Genomic DNA, 16,602 nt, shown 5'->3' with positions numbered 1-16,602 from the left:
CCCTGAGGGCTTCTGGGCAGGAACAAAAGTGCAGAAGGACTCTGTAACGTTATTATTAGTTAGTTAAAATAGAAAAAAAAGATATCTATGGAGACTTTTGTATTTGAACAAGCCTCCATGTCTCCCTGCTTTTCTTCTGCTGAAGAGGGCTGAGATACTTCATGCATAAATGAAGCGTTCCCAGCAGACAACTGGAAACTTGAACCTCAATAAATCTGAGAGAAAGTGTAATTATTGTAGGAAAATCTGGTCTTGGGCTATTACAGCTATTAAGCGGACAGTGAATTGTTCTCTGCCCACAAAAGACTGGGATAGAAGTGTCACTTTGTGTATTTCCCAAATTAATGTGAAGCTCGTTTCAATAGCCGGTATTGTAAATTATCAAAATAAAAGGACCTCTTACTGTGTTATTTTAATGTAATTAAAGTTTAGAATGACCCTGGAGCTTGTCTGCACTAAACAGGAAGAAATGTATCACATGGGTAAACTCTGTAGTGAGATGAAATGAAAACTGCCTTTTTGTGACCTTCAGGAGTATGTTAATGCAGTCCCTTACCTACTAATGTACTTCAGATGGGTTCAGAAAGTCCTCCTTTCTTCGCCTATGCAAGAAGAACTCAACTAAGGTTTTAATTTATTATTATTATTTTTAATATTAGGCCTAAATTGCTTTTACCTGGGAGAAAAGCAGGGGATTGAAACTGGCCTAAGGCGGTACCCACCATTACCTCCTGTTACACGTTGTACCCCCCCTGCATGTCACTAAGAACAATAAAGAAGGGTCTTAGCAATGCTTACAGAGATCTGGTGGGGACAATTCCACCGTCCCCAAGGAGGGAGCCTCCCCTGCTGTCTGTCTGGTCTGTCTTCAGTCCAAACTTCTGCCGTCCTTTGATATAAATGGCTGCATTGCAGTCAAATGCCTCCTCAGCATCCAGCAGGACTGGAGAAGCATTATATCTTTTCTGATAGCAGCATCAGAAGCACACCATATATATAATGAAAGATATTTGTGGACTGTCTCCCAGATAAAAGGCTGAGCCGGTTTGTGCAATCAGGCACATCAACAATTTCGCACTGATGGGTGAAGTCGTTCGGGGGGGAGGCATGTGAGAGATTTAAGCTGCAAGCGATGCACACCACATTAGAGGTGAAATTAAAGAACCTTTCTCAAAGGTGTTATGTTCCAAAAGCGGTATATATAAAAGTTATGGTTCCATTTATAACATTATGAATTGAACTTGTCTAAAATGCGTGTTGGATCCTTGCCTCTAAACCTGAATTAACTCTGAACCTCTGGCTTGAAACGCTGGTGATGCTGCCGATAGCTGCGCAGTCACCTTCAGGAGGATGGGCAGTGGGATGGAGACTGGGGGCCAGTCGGTAGCGGGGAAATTGGGGCTGGGAGCAGGTGTGAGAGGAGTCAGTGGCAAATCTGGGTGGGAATTTGCATCAGGCACTTTGTGACCATTGCAAAGCTCTTTGTCTTGCCACCAAAGAACTCTCCACAGCTAATATTTGATTAGAAGACTTGCAGCTCCTCACCAAAAACCCTTCTAACCCCATCTAACTACAGAGTGCTGCTCTATTTTACCCCATCCTGTGCACTGTACCCGCAGTGCTGTACCCCAGGTCCCTCCTGTCATGCACTAGGCGATGTGGCTGCCACCTGACACGTGCTGTTTGCTCTCTGGGCAGACAGCCTTTCTTTCGGGGGTAGCACCTTTTTTTCTTTAATATAGGGATGGTTGCAAAGTACAGAGGTTACAGAAATGTTTGGTAAGGCAAGATCAAGGAATTGTGCCCAGTGATTGGAGCTCTGCCCTTGGAAATCCTGCCATTTCACACCTGCTTTCACAGCACACATGGGCTTCCTCAGTTCATCCCCTCCACAAGTGCCAGTGAGTTTTCCCTGCACAGGAGCTAGATAAAATAACTTGTTTTGCCATGGCAGCAAGGCTGGTTCTCCGGGTCTTCATCTCCGAGCTTCAAAATCAAAGTCCCGGAGCAGATACCTTCGAGAGAAAGGCTTAGATTAAGAAAAGGGCTTTATATTCTGCAGCAAAACCGGAGACATCAGCACTGCTCTGGGATTTGGAAGAGGGCTTCATCCCCCAGCTCTGCTCCTGGGGAGCAGCAGGCAGGGCACAGGCGGTGCTCGCTCCCCCTCTGCTGGAGCCCTGCGGTACCGCTGCGGGCAGAAAAAGCTGGAGAGTGCAGAACGGGGGTCAGGGGCCCGGCAGAATTAGGCAAAAGCTGGGCTGCAACCCCCCCAACACAGATACAAGCACCCCCCCAGAACGGGACTGTGCCCTGAGAGCCGCTTGTGCCCATTTCTCTGCGTTTGGAGATGGGCATCCTGGTCCGGGGGCAGCATCCCTGCACACGGGGGGGCTTGCAGCTCCGTGGGCTGCAGGGTCCCTTCTGTCCCCGACCAGTGGGTCCCTTCTGCCCCAGAGCATTTCCACCCCAGGCCAGCCGTTTCTGTCTCCTGCCCACCCCTGCCAGCTGTGACATGGGAAAAAAATCTCATCAGGCTCTCCCCTGCCAATAACATTTCGTCCCCGCTCTGTTTCCAGTGATACGTCACAGCTAATGCTGCAATCTAGGTGTCTTCAAAAGAAGGCTGGCTTGTCCTAAAATTTCCCTAGGCTTCACCAGGCACACCAATCCCCTTTCTGAAAGCGTGAAAGATTGGGGTAAGCGATACTCCCAAGGTTTTCTGTTGTGGCTAGTCTACGGTAAGACTTGGGAAATCCAGAAAAAGGACTGCCCTGGACCTGGATAATATACCTGTAACATACAATAAATTTTATTGATCACAAAGTAGCTGAAAAGAATAAAGAAGGGAAAATAAGTCTGATGAATGCCATGCTTGCAGCCCTTGGACTGAGGTGTGTATATAAGATGCTATTCAATCACTGCAAAAAATAATAAGAATAAATATATATATATATTTATATATTTAATAAGTTTAAGTCCTGATTTTCTGCCCAGGTTCTCCAAGGAAGCTCGTGGTGCCTCGTGGCCCGTTAGGTGACTGAGCCTGGAGGAGACGAGCAGAGCTGGCTCCCCCTGGGCGCTGCTTGAAGTGCGCAGCACCGTGGCCGCCCGGAGCTCCGCCACAGTTATTATGACCCAGAGCGATTCATGGCAGCCCCAGGGCTGCTTTTGAATGAGGTGAGGCAAGCAGGGGTCCCACCAGGGCTAGCACTCACCAAACACTTGTTTTAGAGACACTTTTGGCTTGTCTTTATTTCTTTTAGAGGCCGCGAGGAGGATACTGCCCTGTCCCTTTCCGTAGGACCCCAGCTCCGAAGTCACAACCTCCCTGTTCTCCAACACTGCTTTAATTCAGGGTCCGCGTTCATAGCACTGGGCGGCTCGTAAATCCTCCCCAGCCCCTGTGCACAAAGCCACCATTCATTCTGGTCATGCCACGACTCCAGGCTGGGCCTGGGGGACTTCCCTGCCGGCGCGCGGCTCGGCGGGACCCCCTTTTTCTTCTCCGAGACCACCACGCAGCAGCAGGGCTTTCATGTGGCCAGGAGCGAGACTCATGCTTTGAGTCATGTCTCCAATGACCAAGTCTTTTATTTTCCTTCTTTTTTTTTCGTTTTTCCCCCTTTTTTAATTTATATTTTTTATTATTTTTTCCAGCTCTCAGCAAGCTTGGCTCTGAAAGGCAGGGTCAGGTGAGGCTGGGAGAGCATCAGTCCTGCTCCCTGGGGCGGTATGAGTGCTTGGGCAAGGCTTGATGCTCACCTGCAGAGAGGCAATGCCCATCCACAAGCCATGTATCGCCCCAATTACCCTCAAATCATTGAAAAGAAATTTCAGATGCCTGAGACGCCAGACACACGCTCTGCCAGCAGGTCCCACACATCACAGACATGTTTTCCTGCAACCACAAGGCCTCCTGATGCTGCAGGGCTTCTTTTCCAGGCAGATCCTTGGGGACAGTCTATGAGAGAGGTGCTGTGTCCCAGTACACGGGAGTAGGGACAGCATGAGAGAGGTGATCATTGCTCAGGATGCTGATGAATCCCTACCAGGGCAAGCCCTATTGGCACCCACCTCCCAGTACTGCCCAGCTAGGTTTTCATGCTGCTGCTGTCTCTCTGCTCTACAGAAGAAAGACCAAATAAGTCTGATCAGTTATGGAGAGAAAGAGGAATCCCTGTGGTTTTCTTCCTGCCAAGTTCAGCAGCCTTGCTTTTCCTGGGAGATGTGCTCTGCAAAAGCACGGGATCAGTGTTTGGACAGATCCTTTCAGTCTCTTCTCCAGGACCAAAACATCCAGTGATGGGAAAAGCTTTGTGTGCTCAGATTTAGCAGGCATGCCTGTTGGACATCAAGGAACAGCTTCACCAGGGAACAAGTGCAGACTTCAGCAAGGACAATAGTTTTTGCTGGACTCTGCTATCTAGAGATGAAGCAAACATTTGGGCCCTCTGGGGAAATGCCTGCTTTAATCCCTGCGAGCTCCCCAGCTCAGGCTGGGTGGATGCAGTGGGACGGGCATCACCTGGGGAGAGACCACAATGAGCATGGGGAGCAAGGGTCGGATCAGGGCTCTTGTATTTTATAGGTTAGGGGCTGCGTGCGATGCTGCTGGCCACCCCCTCCACACCTCCAGCTGGGCTGCGAGCCTCTTCCACCAGCGGTGGGAATGAAGCTGAAACCAAAACCTGGGCAGAGGACTTGTGACAGTTCAATCCCTGGCTTGCAAAAAAGGCAAAACCTCCCTCCAGCTGGAGGGCTGATAAGATAAGCAGGAGGGAAGGGCTGAGCCCAGGTGAGGCTCTCCCCACCCCGGGGGCAGAGCCGTGACCCAGGTGTGTTTCGGGCTCGCTCCGCCTCGCCGGGCAGCAGGAAGGGTGACGGAGCAGGAGGCAGGAGGGCACTGCGGGGCCGGATGGGTGACGCTGGCACTGAAGAGCAAAGCCATGGATGTGGTAACTCCCGCGGGCTTCTCCCTTCTGCCACAGCAGGGGCTGAGCTGCATGAAACGCTTGCTGCTTGGCTCCCCTCCACACATTTATAGGCTCAGGCTGCAGGTGGAAGCTCATCCTCCTGGTGAGATGAATGCTCCCAGAGCTGTTCTGCTCTCTGTGGGGCCACCTGGGGATGTTTTCCTGCCCCAAAGCGGGCACTGAGGGGCTGCTGGTGCTAGGCTTCTTCCCCACCGCTCTGAGATGAGCGGCAGTGGCTGCCTCTTAATTTACTGAAAATAGAAGTGGATTTTTAATTTTCCTAATTTTTTTTTAGGAGAAACTGGTGAGTTAATGAGTAGCCGGCAGATGTGTGTGGGCAGAGGGCAGCGCCGGTTACACATTCACCCGCGGGAACTCCCTTGATGATCGAGAGAGGGGAGGAAAACAGAGGCACGTCAGGAGGGAGCGAGCAGTCCTTCCTGTCCCTGTCTTCAGTATGGTTTCTCTTCCTCTGTCGATTATTTCTAGAAAAGCAGAAAGGTATTGAGAGCTCAGGCTCCTTTTGGACAGCCCTTATAACAGCACAGACCTCCAGCTGCTGCTCTCTCAGAAAGGTGTCCATACTGAAGCCCTAGGCTGAGCTTTATTCTGCTTCCTAGCATGATATTAATGTTAGAAGAGTACTTTATTTATAGGGAGAAAATATGGAAAGTTTAGCTGTCCCCTGACTCCATAATGCTTGTAGCTTTCCGGCCAGGAAAAGTTTGTTTCTTTTTGATTCTCTCTCTCTCTCTCATCTTGCATGCTCTTTTGCCAAGTGCGTTATTATTCCTGGTGAATTATTTGGCCAGATGTAGCTGTAACGCATGCTGTGAGCTTTTGCCAGTCCTTTAAATTTATGGGTGGCTTCTCCCTACTTTGCTGACCGCTCTAATTTACAGCTGGGTGCCTGGCCCCGCTGTGCAGTGCCTCCCTGGGCTGGGGGCCGGGACTTGACAAGTGCCCTGGGCCGGGCAAGGGGCTTCCAGGGCTCATCTCCCTGAGCTGGCTCCAGGCAGAGCTGGGAAAAACACCCCGCCGAGACCTGGAGAACTCGATGCACATCAGAGGACCGTGCTAACCTCAGCTGGGGGCTGCATGAGCTTTGTGGGGAGGGAGGTGGTGTCAGGGCTGGGGTGCGATTTATGCCGAGCATCCCTGCAGCCCCTGCTGCTACCAGGAGGTTTGGGGCACCTGGCTGTCTGTGTCCCTCCTGGCTCTGCTCGTGGCACTGGCATGAATATCCCAGGTGGCTGCAAAATGGGGAGAACTCTTGCACTGAAGGGCGCCGCGGGCGCATTAAGCACAGATTGTCTTCCTGTTAATTACACGAGTGGTTTGAAGCTGCCATTTCAAGGCGAGAGCAATAACAAGCCGAAGGGGAAAAAGGGAGCCTTGAATCCACCTCTGAGCAATCCAAGGTGCCAGCCAGGGGGCTCTCAGCAGCCCTGTCTGCCCCAGCAAGTACCCAGCCAAAAATCCTGTTTCACCTTGCTTGCGGTGCTGGGCACGCTGAGACACGCAGATATTTCTTCTTTTGCTTTCTTTATCTCCAAGGGCACTGACGGGGAACTACGTGTTACAGAAACAAAAGGAAATCAGTAAGGAGAGGTAAACAGCGCTGAACTCTTCAACTGTTGCTGCAGCACGTGCAAAAGCTTGGTGCAATCGCATTAGGGCACTGCGCTGCTTTATTTCCTGTCTGGCATCACTGGAGGGATCTGAGACACGTGGGATTTGTTTTAAACCTGATTCATCCTCCGTATGCTTCTGAAAATTCCCATTCCCCGTAGGCTCTCTGCTAGATTAGGCTGTCTGGGCAGCTTACACGGCATCACACTGCTGACCACTAATATGAAATATAATTGGAGCAATTCAAACCTCTCCCCCAAGGGCTGGCTCTTTACATCATGCACTACCCTGTGAAAGTAATAAAGTTAGTGAAAGGGGTTATTCAAGAGAAATTGTCAGTGTTTAATAAATCGTGCAATTAAATGCAATAAAACCTCAGTATGCTATTCATCTGTTCTGCCTTAACACTTAAGGCTGGGGCTTTTTTCAGAATAACGAAGTTCTGTCCCAGATAATTTTTTCCAATTTCCTCATTAGACAGGTTCTCGTGAAGCCTTACAGTTCTCAGCACTGAACTAAGCTGCCAGAGTAGTGCACCTAATGTAATCATGGCATATAAAAAGTTATAGAGCAGTTCAAGGACTTAAGTAGCTCATAAATTTTTCTTCATATTTTCTCTTTAGTTCATTTTGGGGCTGAGTTTATGCTCCAGCATTGCAGCCAAAAACTGGGGTCTCCTTTCTGTAACGGGACAGCGAGATGTCTGGGGAGAAAGGGGTGAACAAAATGTTCTTTAATTGCCCTTTCAAAGTGTGGTATCACTGATTTTTATTCATTTATTCAAAATCACATATAACTTCAGAACTGGTGGCTGTATGGGAGAGGAATCGAGTGTCTTAGCCAGAGTTCATCGCCCAGACCAGGAGATGCTCTTGCTGTCCTTGTGTGCCACATGGGTAGTTTGTATGTCCTCTGTGTCACGGGGTAGGAACAACAGCAAGGGGAGCAGGGTCTGGAGAGTGATGGGGGATGCTGAGCTGAATCAGCATGGTGGAGGAAGGAGGTTTTGTCCCAGGGGTTATCCGGACCCAGGATGCTTCTCTCCTGGTGGTGGAGTTTTCTGGAGGAGGCAGGGGATGGCCTCTCCTGCAGCTGATGCTTGGGTACAGAAGGCAAGGCTCAGCCTTCCTGCCCTGCTGCACAGGCAGTACTGCAGCAACTCCATCGGGAAGCTCTGACATTCATTTTGGCATTTGCCAAAACCTCCCAAGGGCGATGCTCCAGCAATGGGCCACATCGGGGTGCAGGAGCCACCTCTGCTGGTCCCCCTGGCTCTGCTTGTTGCATTTTCATGCTCAGCTCCAGAGCTTTAGCCCTGTCTCTGCTCTTTCACCTTTCTCAGCAACGATTTGTGATCCTGAGGATCACTCCAATGACCTAATTCTGCTCTCCTGCTTTAAAATTTTCACCAGCCTTTCGGAGTCTGAAGCCTCTTTTTCTCTGAAACAATCACATAAATTGCCTCTAAAAGCAGATGTTTTGTGCTCTCCTTTCTTCCCCCACCCAGGAAGGTGTGACTGATTTCAAAGCCCTCCGAGCAAAATTTCAGAACGACTCCAACCTTGCCAACAAGCCGGTGCAGCCATGCCAGAAGCCTCCCCCCAAAATCGCACCCAAACCAGGCTCTGGAGGCAGCGGCGTGTCCAGCCCCGTGCCTGTGAGTAAGAGAGAAGTGCTCGTACCCAAACCCAAGGATGAACCTCTCTGTCCTGCCTCCCAGCCCTCCACTCTCACCCGGTGGGCCAAGCTGGATCGCACGGAGCCGATGGGGAGGAACAAAGAGCGCAAAGGAAATGTCTTGGAGAAAGGGCTGAGCTCCCCCAAGATTGGCTCTCAGAAGCCTCCACCGCCCTGTTACACTGACCAGCAAGGACCAGCCCCTGAGGATGCTCCACTCTCCAAATCTTTCCACCATGCCCTGCAGATGTGGGAAAACACTTTATCCTGTGGGGAGAAAGCAAGCACAGTGCGCCCAGCCCAGCGGGCGATGAACTTGTACGTGAACCCTCGCCCGGAGCAGAGGGCGATGCATGCTCCCACCGTGCTGGACAGCAGCAGGGTGCGACCAGCTGGAAGCCAGCCTGCTTCATCCCAGAGGAAGGATGCTCTGCGTAGCCTCGGGCTGTCTTCTCCCCAGGATGTCAGGGGAGATGGGAGATCTGCTGAGAGCACTGCAGCAACCACGTTGCAACCTGAACGCCATAAAGGTATAGTAAGCTATAATCTTACTATATATATATAAATATATATGTGTATATATATATATATGTGAGCGTGTAGAGGTGTTCTGAATCTGCAGGGTACAGCACAACAGGTTAGAGAGGAAGGCAAGAACAAGTTGGGCCCCTCAAAGTGTGGTGTTAGCTGGCTTGTTGGCGTGCTCCCATTCCTCCTTGGAGGTCCTGGAGATAAAGGAGGGTTCCCTGTCTCCACTGCACTTTTCAAAACCCCGCTCTAAGAAATTGACACATTTTTGAAAGCAGAATAAAGTGTGAAAAAGGGGGAGCATCTTATTTAGGTCTGTCTTGGCCTACTGCAAGGTAAACATGACTACAGCCTGCTGTTTGGTTTTCACACAGACGTACAAAGGATTTTCTTTCCTGCAAAGATAGTCTAGTTCAAATTAAAGTGGCTTAAGCCTGAAGTCTCTGTACTCTCCCAGCTTTACAAAAAAGGTCCCATGTGAGCAAGGAGAGCATGCTCTCCTTGCAGTATTTCTTGCAGAAAGGGGAGGTGAATGCTGCGAGGTTCCCCCGGCCAACGTCTTGCTGAGCAGCAGGGCACTGCAAGATTGAGTCCTTATTTATTCTGGAAAGCCACCCCACTTGGGCTGGGTATTGAAAACAGCCACAGCCCTAAATCCTAGCAGATTAAAGTGTTATCAGTACAGAAATTTAGGCTAGTATTTTATATTCAAGAGGAAGGGAGCTGTTGAGAGTCGAGGCCCTGGCATAGCTAATGTTGTAGAAATCTCTAAAAGTGGTCATTTCTCTCCACTTTTCTATTCTGGTAGCACAGTAAGAGCCCCTTGTGTTACGGGGATGCTGACCTTAGGACGAAGCAGCGGTGGTGAGAAATGTCAGTGTAGCAACTAATGATGCTGGGTAGATTTGTGCTGCAAGGAGGGGTAATTGTGCCTGTGCTTGTGGTTCCCCGGAGCAGAGCCAGAGCCTCCCCTGTGCCAGCTGGGAGTGGGAATGAGGTTGGGCAGCAAGCCGCCAAAGGTGAAACCCCTTCCTTCAGCTGCATCCCTGGGTCCTGCCCCCAAGAAGCCCCCGAGACCCCCGAGCGTTGATCTCAGCTCTTTCCGAAGCATGGTGCCTTCAGTCCACAGAGGAAATGAAACAAGTAAGAGATTTCTAGTCTTTCTCCCCAAACCAGCCCTGCAGAAAATGAATAAAAATGTACAGTTTATTGGCATCTATAAGGCATGTGGAAATGAGGGTTCGTAGCTCATTTCTCACATCCTCCTCAAATATTAGAAAGAGCCCATCATTGGCAACACAAACACTTTTTACCCTTAATCTGGGGAAGGGATCTAGTGTTCCACGTTGGGCGCCATCCCCCGTGCAGAAACCTGCCTCCCTTCCAGCTGCAGATCCATTGCGAGCGCTTTGCAACTGGCCGTAAAACCGCAGCAGCTGCCGGCGCTGCGAGCTGATCTTTATCACCCCACTTCAACGCGAAATGCCTTCGCTCTGGAGCACACGGCTGTGGGAAGGCACAATAAAATCGGTAGAAACCAGTCTGCTAATCCCCCCCCCTTATGTTTTAAATACAACAGAGGGCAATGTCGTTAAACGTTCCAACATCAAGAAATGCAAGAGTTCAGTTTCCCATAATAAAACCCTATTGATGTTGCATAATAGAATATTTTGGCCTGCTTATTAAGCTGCTAAATGCTGTTTCTTTATAGATACAGGCTTAATTACAGCCAGATCTGTAGGCACAACTTTTGCTGAATTCAAAGGGAGCTGCATTTCTAAGAAGGGCTCAGCTAAAATCTTGTTGGCTTACTGAGCCTGTGCTTGTTGCTCTGCTCTGGGCTTAGTAAGAGTCACAGGCAGAGAGATTTTCACTGAAACTCTTCTCTAATGTTCTTGCCTTTTCTAAACATGTAAATGGCACGGAGGAAACTAGTTATTTATATGTCATCATCTGCGTGCCCTATCAATATTGCTCAACTATTGATCTCTGGAAGGACTGAGACTGTTGCCTGGAAACACGAAATAATGACATTAACATAGCCACATCTGCTGGCAATCCTATTTCATGCCCGTCTCTGCGTGCTGCCTGGAGGAAAGGCCTCCCCATCGCACCTCTCCATCCCTGCAGCCGCTTTTCTGCAGGATGCTGTTGCCTCCAAAGGCTAATCTTCTGTGTGTTTGTGTGCAGCTGCTGAAGACGAGGATTACCTGATCCCCGAAAGGTGAGCACGCGGTGGGGGCACCTTGCTCCCTCTCACCCGCTGAGGTTTTCGGCGAGGTGATGCTTTTGAGAGCTGTTGCAGAAACAAAACCCCAGCGTAGCCGGCAGGTGTTGGGGTTTTGGCAGCAGCCCTGCTGTGTGTTTGTGCAGCAAGGCCTGCCCCTGCCCCAGCCCTCCAGCTCCAGCCGCCTCCAGATGCCCAGGCGAGACTTTTATTGAGCGGCCATCCGAAACTGTTCGCTGGGTGATGTGAGCTGGTCAGTTCAGCTTCTGGCGTGGCCGTGTATGAAACAGCTCAAAAATCTCAGACGTGATTGTTTTGGTGTGCTAGGGGATCCTGGCTTCTTCTGGTATGCCTCTGACTTGTCGTGAGGGGTCGTAAGGTGGTTCTGGTTCTGTAACAAAGAGATGTTGGTTTGTAGGGAAGTGTTCATATACCTGTTTTGGACAGGCATATGAACCTATATGTGTGGGATGCATGAACATACTGTGAAAATGGGAAACAGAATGGCTAGACTAGAGGAAAAAGAGACAAATTCTTAACGTACCTTCAGCGCCCAAACAATGAGCTCTGGCAGCAAACAATGCAGACAGTTGTGCTTTTCACATCGTGAGGTGTTCCTGCCAGGACGGGCCTGTGTTTTGATTAACTTTCAGCCTTTACTTGTCAAAAGAGAACTGGTCAAAAAATAACCAGCCCAATAACTGTCATGCACCACAATGAAGCTGTCCCAGTAGTTCATTACATCAAGATTAGCAATCTTTCTCTCGTACTTGTGATATGGCCTTTACAATAGGTCACTTGTTAAATATTAACCATGTAGTAAATGGGGAAATGAATTAATTACGTAACAGCAAATACTGGGAGAAATTTTCCTCCCTGAATCCCAGAGCTGGGAGCCTCACCTGTAATAAAAACCAGTCCCTCAAAGCCCCTGGTGTTGTTGCTTGGGGCACCTAATCCTGGGCTCCAGCTCCTTGTTTGGGGATAAACAGGCAGGGATCCACCTGCCCAGCTGTGTTTCAGGTCTGGTGGAGCACTATGGTGCTTACCGACCACGGTCTGGTGCCCAGCCAAGCTCCCAGGATGTTATTTTACCCCAGGGCTGGGTTGGGGAGGTGAAGGGCCAGGGTTCTTCCTGACCAGGGAATCCTTTGGTGTCAGCGCAAGTTTCTGCCCAACTTTATCTGTCGTTTCTCACTCTGACTTCATGACTGTCAAAATGCACCTTGAGTTCTTTGTTCCTCTTGCTGCAGTTTGCAGAGACTACCTGGTTCTTTCTCTGTTGGAGCTCAGTTGTGGCAGCAGGGTGATTCAAGGGAAGTCAACCCCTCCCTGAGCTTTATGTTAACTTGGTGTTAACAGATATCCCATGCAGTTCTTGCTGCAGCTCTTCCTGATGCTCTCTCGCCACCCTGCCCACCCAGGGGATTGCCTCATGGCCACCCAAACAAATGAGCTGAGCTTTCCTTCTCCTACTGTTTCCCAGGTGGATGGGGTTGGAAGAGGCTCTTTCCCCCACTCTCTGTATTATTATTTTTTTTAAGTCATTTGTATGAAACAACCTGGCTTTACCTGGGTGCCCTGAGAGGACTTGTGTTTCTCTCTGCACTCATTTCCAAATGGTGCTAATTTGAATTTCTGCAGGAGGAAAAGGAAAAAAAGAGGTTGAGGAGAGAGGGTCTGGGCTGGGAATCCTAATATTGAGGCTGTGTGGTGTGGGGCTGGGCACTGTGCCAGCATGGAGCCCGTCACTTCAGGTCAGGAGCAGGACCTTTGTATGTACCCACTGATAAGTGTTGTTTTTCCTGCCTGTTTCTCTAAGTGAGAAACAGCCTGCTGGACAATGCAATGGGATTGTTGTTATTATTTAAGGAGTTGCAGAAAGCTTGAAAATTGTTACACTCAGATTTCCATAGGCTTTTTGTTCTGTTTCTCCTTGAGGGATCACTGTAGGCAGAGGACCATAATCCCAGTGTGAAGTCCCCTGATGTGCTTCAAGCTCTGTACCTACAGCATGACCTCCTAAAGGAAAAGCTGTGGCAGTGTGGGGTCGTGGGGAGGCTCAGCTGAGTCCCACGTTGTGCACAGGTCTCCTCTCCCTCTGAGGAATTCTTGATTTCACTTTGCTTTCTTGTAGGCTCGGTATCAAAGCACTTGAAGTTCTTGTCCTTAAGATGAATACATTTTTTTTTCAGACTTCTAAAAAGGCCAGAAAAAAATTTCTTCTCTCTTTTCTCTCATCCTCTCAGTGCTCAACTTGAAGAGCAGCATAATTGCGAAGAAACCCTGATGTACCCGAATCAGTCTGGGGACACCACAACCTCGTGTGTCATTGAAGGTACTTTGCAAGACTAGACTGTTAAAGGAATCACATGCTGTCTGGGAAAGAGCCTTGAAAAAAGGCAATATTATCTCTTCTTCAGCGGAAAAAAAAGCAGTTGCATGTTGGTTGGGCTGAACAAAGATGACTGCCTGCATTGTCCCTCTGTATGCTGGCAGGGTATGAGGACTCTGGGACACTGACCAGAAAATAAGTTAGCATTTTGGTGGTGAGATGCTGAAAGGGAAGAAGATAGTGAAGTAGGTCTAAGTGTCGTCTTGGCAATGGGGGCTTTCAGTATAAGGTTCTCTTCCATCTCCTCTTCCATCACTACTACTTCTCAGTATAATTTTCTCTATCAGAGTTGTCAGTGCTCTGCTTTTGCTTTTTTTAATATTTGCCACTTTGAGGGGAAGTTAGTTTCTGCCTTGATTTTGTTTGTTTGTTTGTTTTTAACCTCCCATTGGAATGGGAACAAAGCACCCTCCTTGGGGAGACCCACCATGACACTCTTGGGTTTGCCCCGAGGACTGTGAAAATTGCGGCCAGTCCAACTTGATGCTGCAGTGCCCATAACATTAGCCATCACTAAACAACAAATTCAAGGACCCTAGGCAGTATAACGTGGTGAATATGTGCCTGGATGTTGAGCATATGGGCTAAATCTGGGGATTGCAACTTAGAGTACAGTGATTTAATGTTTACTAACAACTAATACCAGTTCAAAAATATCTTTTCTAGTACTGAAGGTAGAGCCTCAAGATCAGAAGGTAAGTCTCTTCGCAGCCTGTTTTGACCTTTCAGGTTTGGCTGAACCATGCATCCTGTGTTTTCCTACTTTAGAAGTTTTTAATATTCATATTTCTTATATGCTGGGTATTTCTGTATGTGTGATGTCTGTGAAGACTCTCAAAGAATAAATAAGAAAATACAGAGGGGACATGAAGATTAATGAGATTTCCAAATACAGTCAAGGTGAGAATCAGTTCCCTTGACTTCCTCTGCAATCACGTAAGGAAGTGGTAACGCCATCTGGACATTGGTAGGAGACCAAGTAAATGTCAAGCACCAGTATCAAGATCATAAATTCTTGAAGGCAAAATCCACTGAATTGCTCTGGAAACTCCTGCCAAAGGCAAGCTGGTGCTAGCAATCCCTCTGTGAAGGCATAAAAGCAAAAATGAGCTAGCTTCTTTGTCACAGCAGCGTTCTTTGAGCTTTGGCTCATATGTGAGGGCAATGTTTGTGGGGATGACCACATGGGTTCTCGTACTCTGCTGCAGGGATCTCTGCTGCTATGACCCAACGCTTCTCATTTTACCCTGGCTACAAAACTGGTGGCAGCTCACCTTGGCAGGGGAGGTATCCTGCAGGGTGGTGCAGGGAAGGGATTGCTGCAGGTGTCCCCATGGAAGCCCAGCGTGGCTGCACAGCAGAACCTATAGCTCGTGGTGGGTAACTGGGTTGAGAGAGCAAGTCCCCTCGTGGCAGGGGACAATTGGGTGTCAGTTCTGCCTCTGTTAAAAGAGGGGAAACTACTTTTTGGAAAAGGTCAAACTCCACTTTCAAATACTGACTTGCAAAGCAATCAAATTGTCCAGGAAACAGCGTAGGCTTCCAAATGCACTTATCTGTGCATGATTTGCAGAGAGGTTCTCTGGCTCATCTGTAGTCTTATTTTATGGAAGGTTGGAAATCTTTAAGTAATAAAAAAACATTCCTCCTCTGCTGTAAGCTCTCCAGCCTGTAATTGCTGTATTTCTGACCAGTAGCTTCATTGGCCTGATCCCTTGCACTGTTACGTTATTTCTATATAGTTTGTCAATACGTGTATCCCCTGTCCTGCAAGTAGAGAAAACATCCTTGTATGATGACTATTCCAAACATTAAATGCTTCTGGGTTCTCTAAAGAAATATTGCTTTAAATACTAGCTGACAGTTGAGGTCTTGCATAAAAGTTTGACTGCTGCAAAAAGCAGAGTGCCTGAAAGCTTTCCTCTTCTTTATTCTAGAAACAGAAGAATTTTCTCTTTGGCAAATCCAGGTAATTTCCTTTCCATTCTCCCAGGCTTCTTCTAACCCCACAACTAACCCAGGTTAGGGTTACGATATTGTAGCACTCAGGAAATAAAATGAAATTTCATAAATTTCATGACCAGTACAATGTAGATGATCAAGCCCTTCTGCATCAGCACTCAACGTTTCTCAGTTTTTTTCATTATAAAGAGTTGGTTGAGGGGGTTGTCTCTTTCTTCTGGCACAAAAAAAAATAAATCCAAAAAAATTGTCTTTTCGTATTGAAACCTGAACTCTTTCAGTGTAAGAAGGGAGAGGCATTGAGTTCTCAGACTGGGAGGCCCAGTTCCAGCTCCAAAATTGTGTGGTAAGGCAAGGTCCACGCCAAATTTCACCCTGTAAATGGCACATTTCAAACTCCTGGCAGTGTTTAATTACTGTCATTAGCTGAAGTGTTTCTTTTTTTTTTTTTTTTGGTGGGAGTTGAAGAAACACATGAAAAAATGGTATCACTTCTTTGGGAAATACGATGCTGTGTAAAAAAAAAAAAAGTATCATGTGCTGCCTCTGTTGCTGTATCTCCTTCCCTAAACTGCAATTAATATAGCAAGGAGCAAGTCTCGTGAGCCAAGTACCACCTCTGGCAAGTGGATCTAGCTGCTCCATTGATGTTACTAGAAAACAGTCATCTTAGTTTGTTTTTGTTTTCCAAGTAACCAGTGGCCTTTAGATTTGGATTTGTCCTGACAGTACCGGTGGTGTTTATGCCACCTACCCCATTCAGAGGGAAAATGAGCTGCTTATTGTGGCACAGTCATAAAGCAACATGTTTGTTGGTGACTTTACTAAAGTATATCTTTTCTGAGATCTCTCTCATTTCTGAAATTTTCAGTCCTGGGAGAGAGATAATAGAGGATGAAAAAGAGGAAAAACCAAGTCTTGAAAGAGTGAAGCAGGAAGTAAAGAAAGTATTCAAGGTATCATATACTTAAGACTGATTTTAATAATTACTGGAGGTTATTTCTTCTCCTCCTACCCTCCTTTTGTTCATGAAACACTTGAAATATTTGATTCTTTGATCACCTGTTTTTTTTGGTCTTCTCCTTTGCTTGCCCATTGCCCAACTGGCACTGCCTGAAAGGCCTGTAATGCTGCCAAGCAGCACGTGCATCTACCAGAAATCCCTGATGGAAAAAGGGTGTGAAACCCTTCTAAGTCCACAGAAG

The 16,602-nt window shown here is 48.0% G+C and overlaps 1 protein-coding gene across 6 annotated transcripts in view; it reads left to right on the top strand.

The window, feature by feature from the left end:
- The first annotated feature begins 4,546 nt into the window (after positions 1–4,546).
- FYB2 (FYN binding protein 2) overlaps positions 4,547–16,602 on the top strand; it is a 25,459-nt gene continuing 13,403 nt past the window's right edge. The window contains exons 1-9 of one of the 6 annotated variants that reach the window (XM_083846660.1): positions 4,547–4,958; positions 6,534–6,587; positions 8,116–8,815; positions 9,771–9,956; positions 11,004–11,037; positions 13,290–13,378; positions 14,102–14,130; positions 15,373–15,404; positions 16,269–16,353. In XM_083846660.1, the coding sequence (XP_083702786.1) occupies positions 8,374–8,815; positions 9,771–9,956; positions 11,004–11,037; positions 13,290–13,378; positions 14,102–14,130; positions 15,373–15,404; positions 16,269–16,353 (897 nt within the window). In that variant the 5' untranslated portion in view covers positions 4,547–4,958; positions 6,534–6,587; positions 8,116–8,373. Of the gene's footprint in view, positions 5,080–5,110; positions 5,388–6,533; positions 6,588–8,115; positions 8,816–9,770; positions 9,957–11,003; positions 11,038–13,289; positions 13,379–14,101; positions 14,131–15,372; positions 15,405–16,268; positions 16,354–16,602 lie in introns of those variants that run through there. The other 5 variants (XM_083846658.1, XM_083846659.1, XM_083846657.1 and 2 more) reach the window with 5 other exon arrangements.

Source organism: Anser anser (genome assembly GCF_964211835.1).
Source record: "Anser anser genome assembly, chromosome: 8".
In the NCBI taxonomy this organism is placed as follows: Eukaryota; Metazoa; Chordata; class Aves; order Anseriformes; family Anatidae; genus Anser; species Anser anser.
Note: the sequence above shows the minus strand (reverse complement) of the source record. Positions and strands in the feature narration are given on the sequence as shown.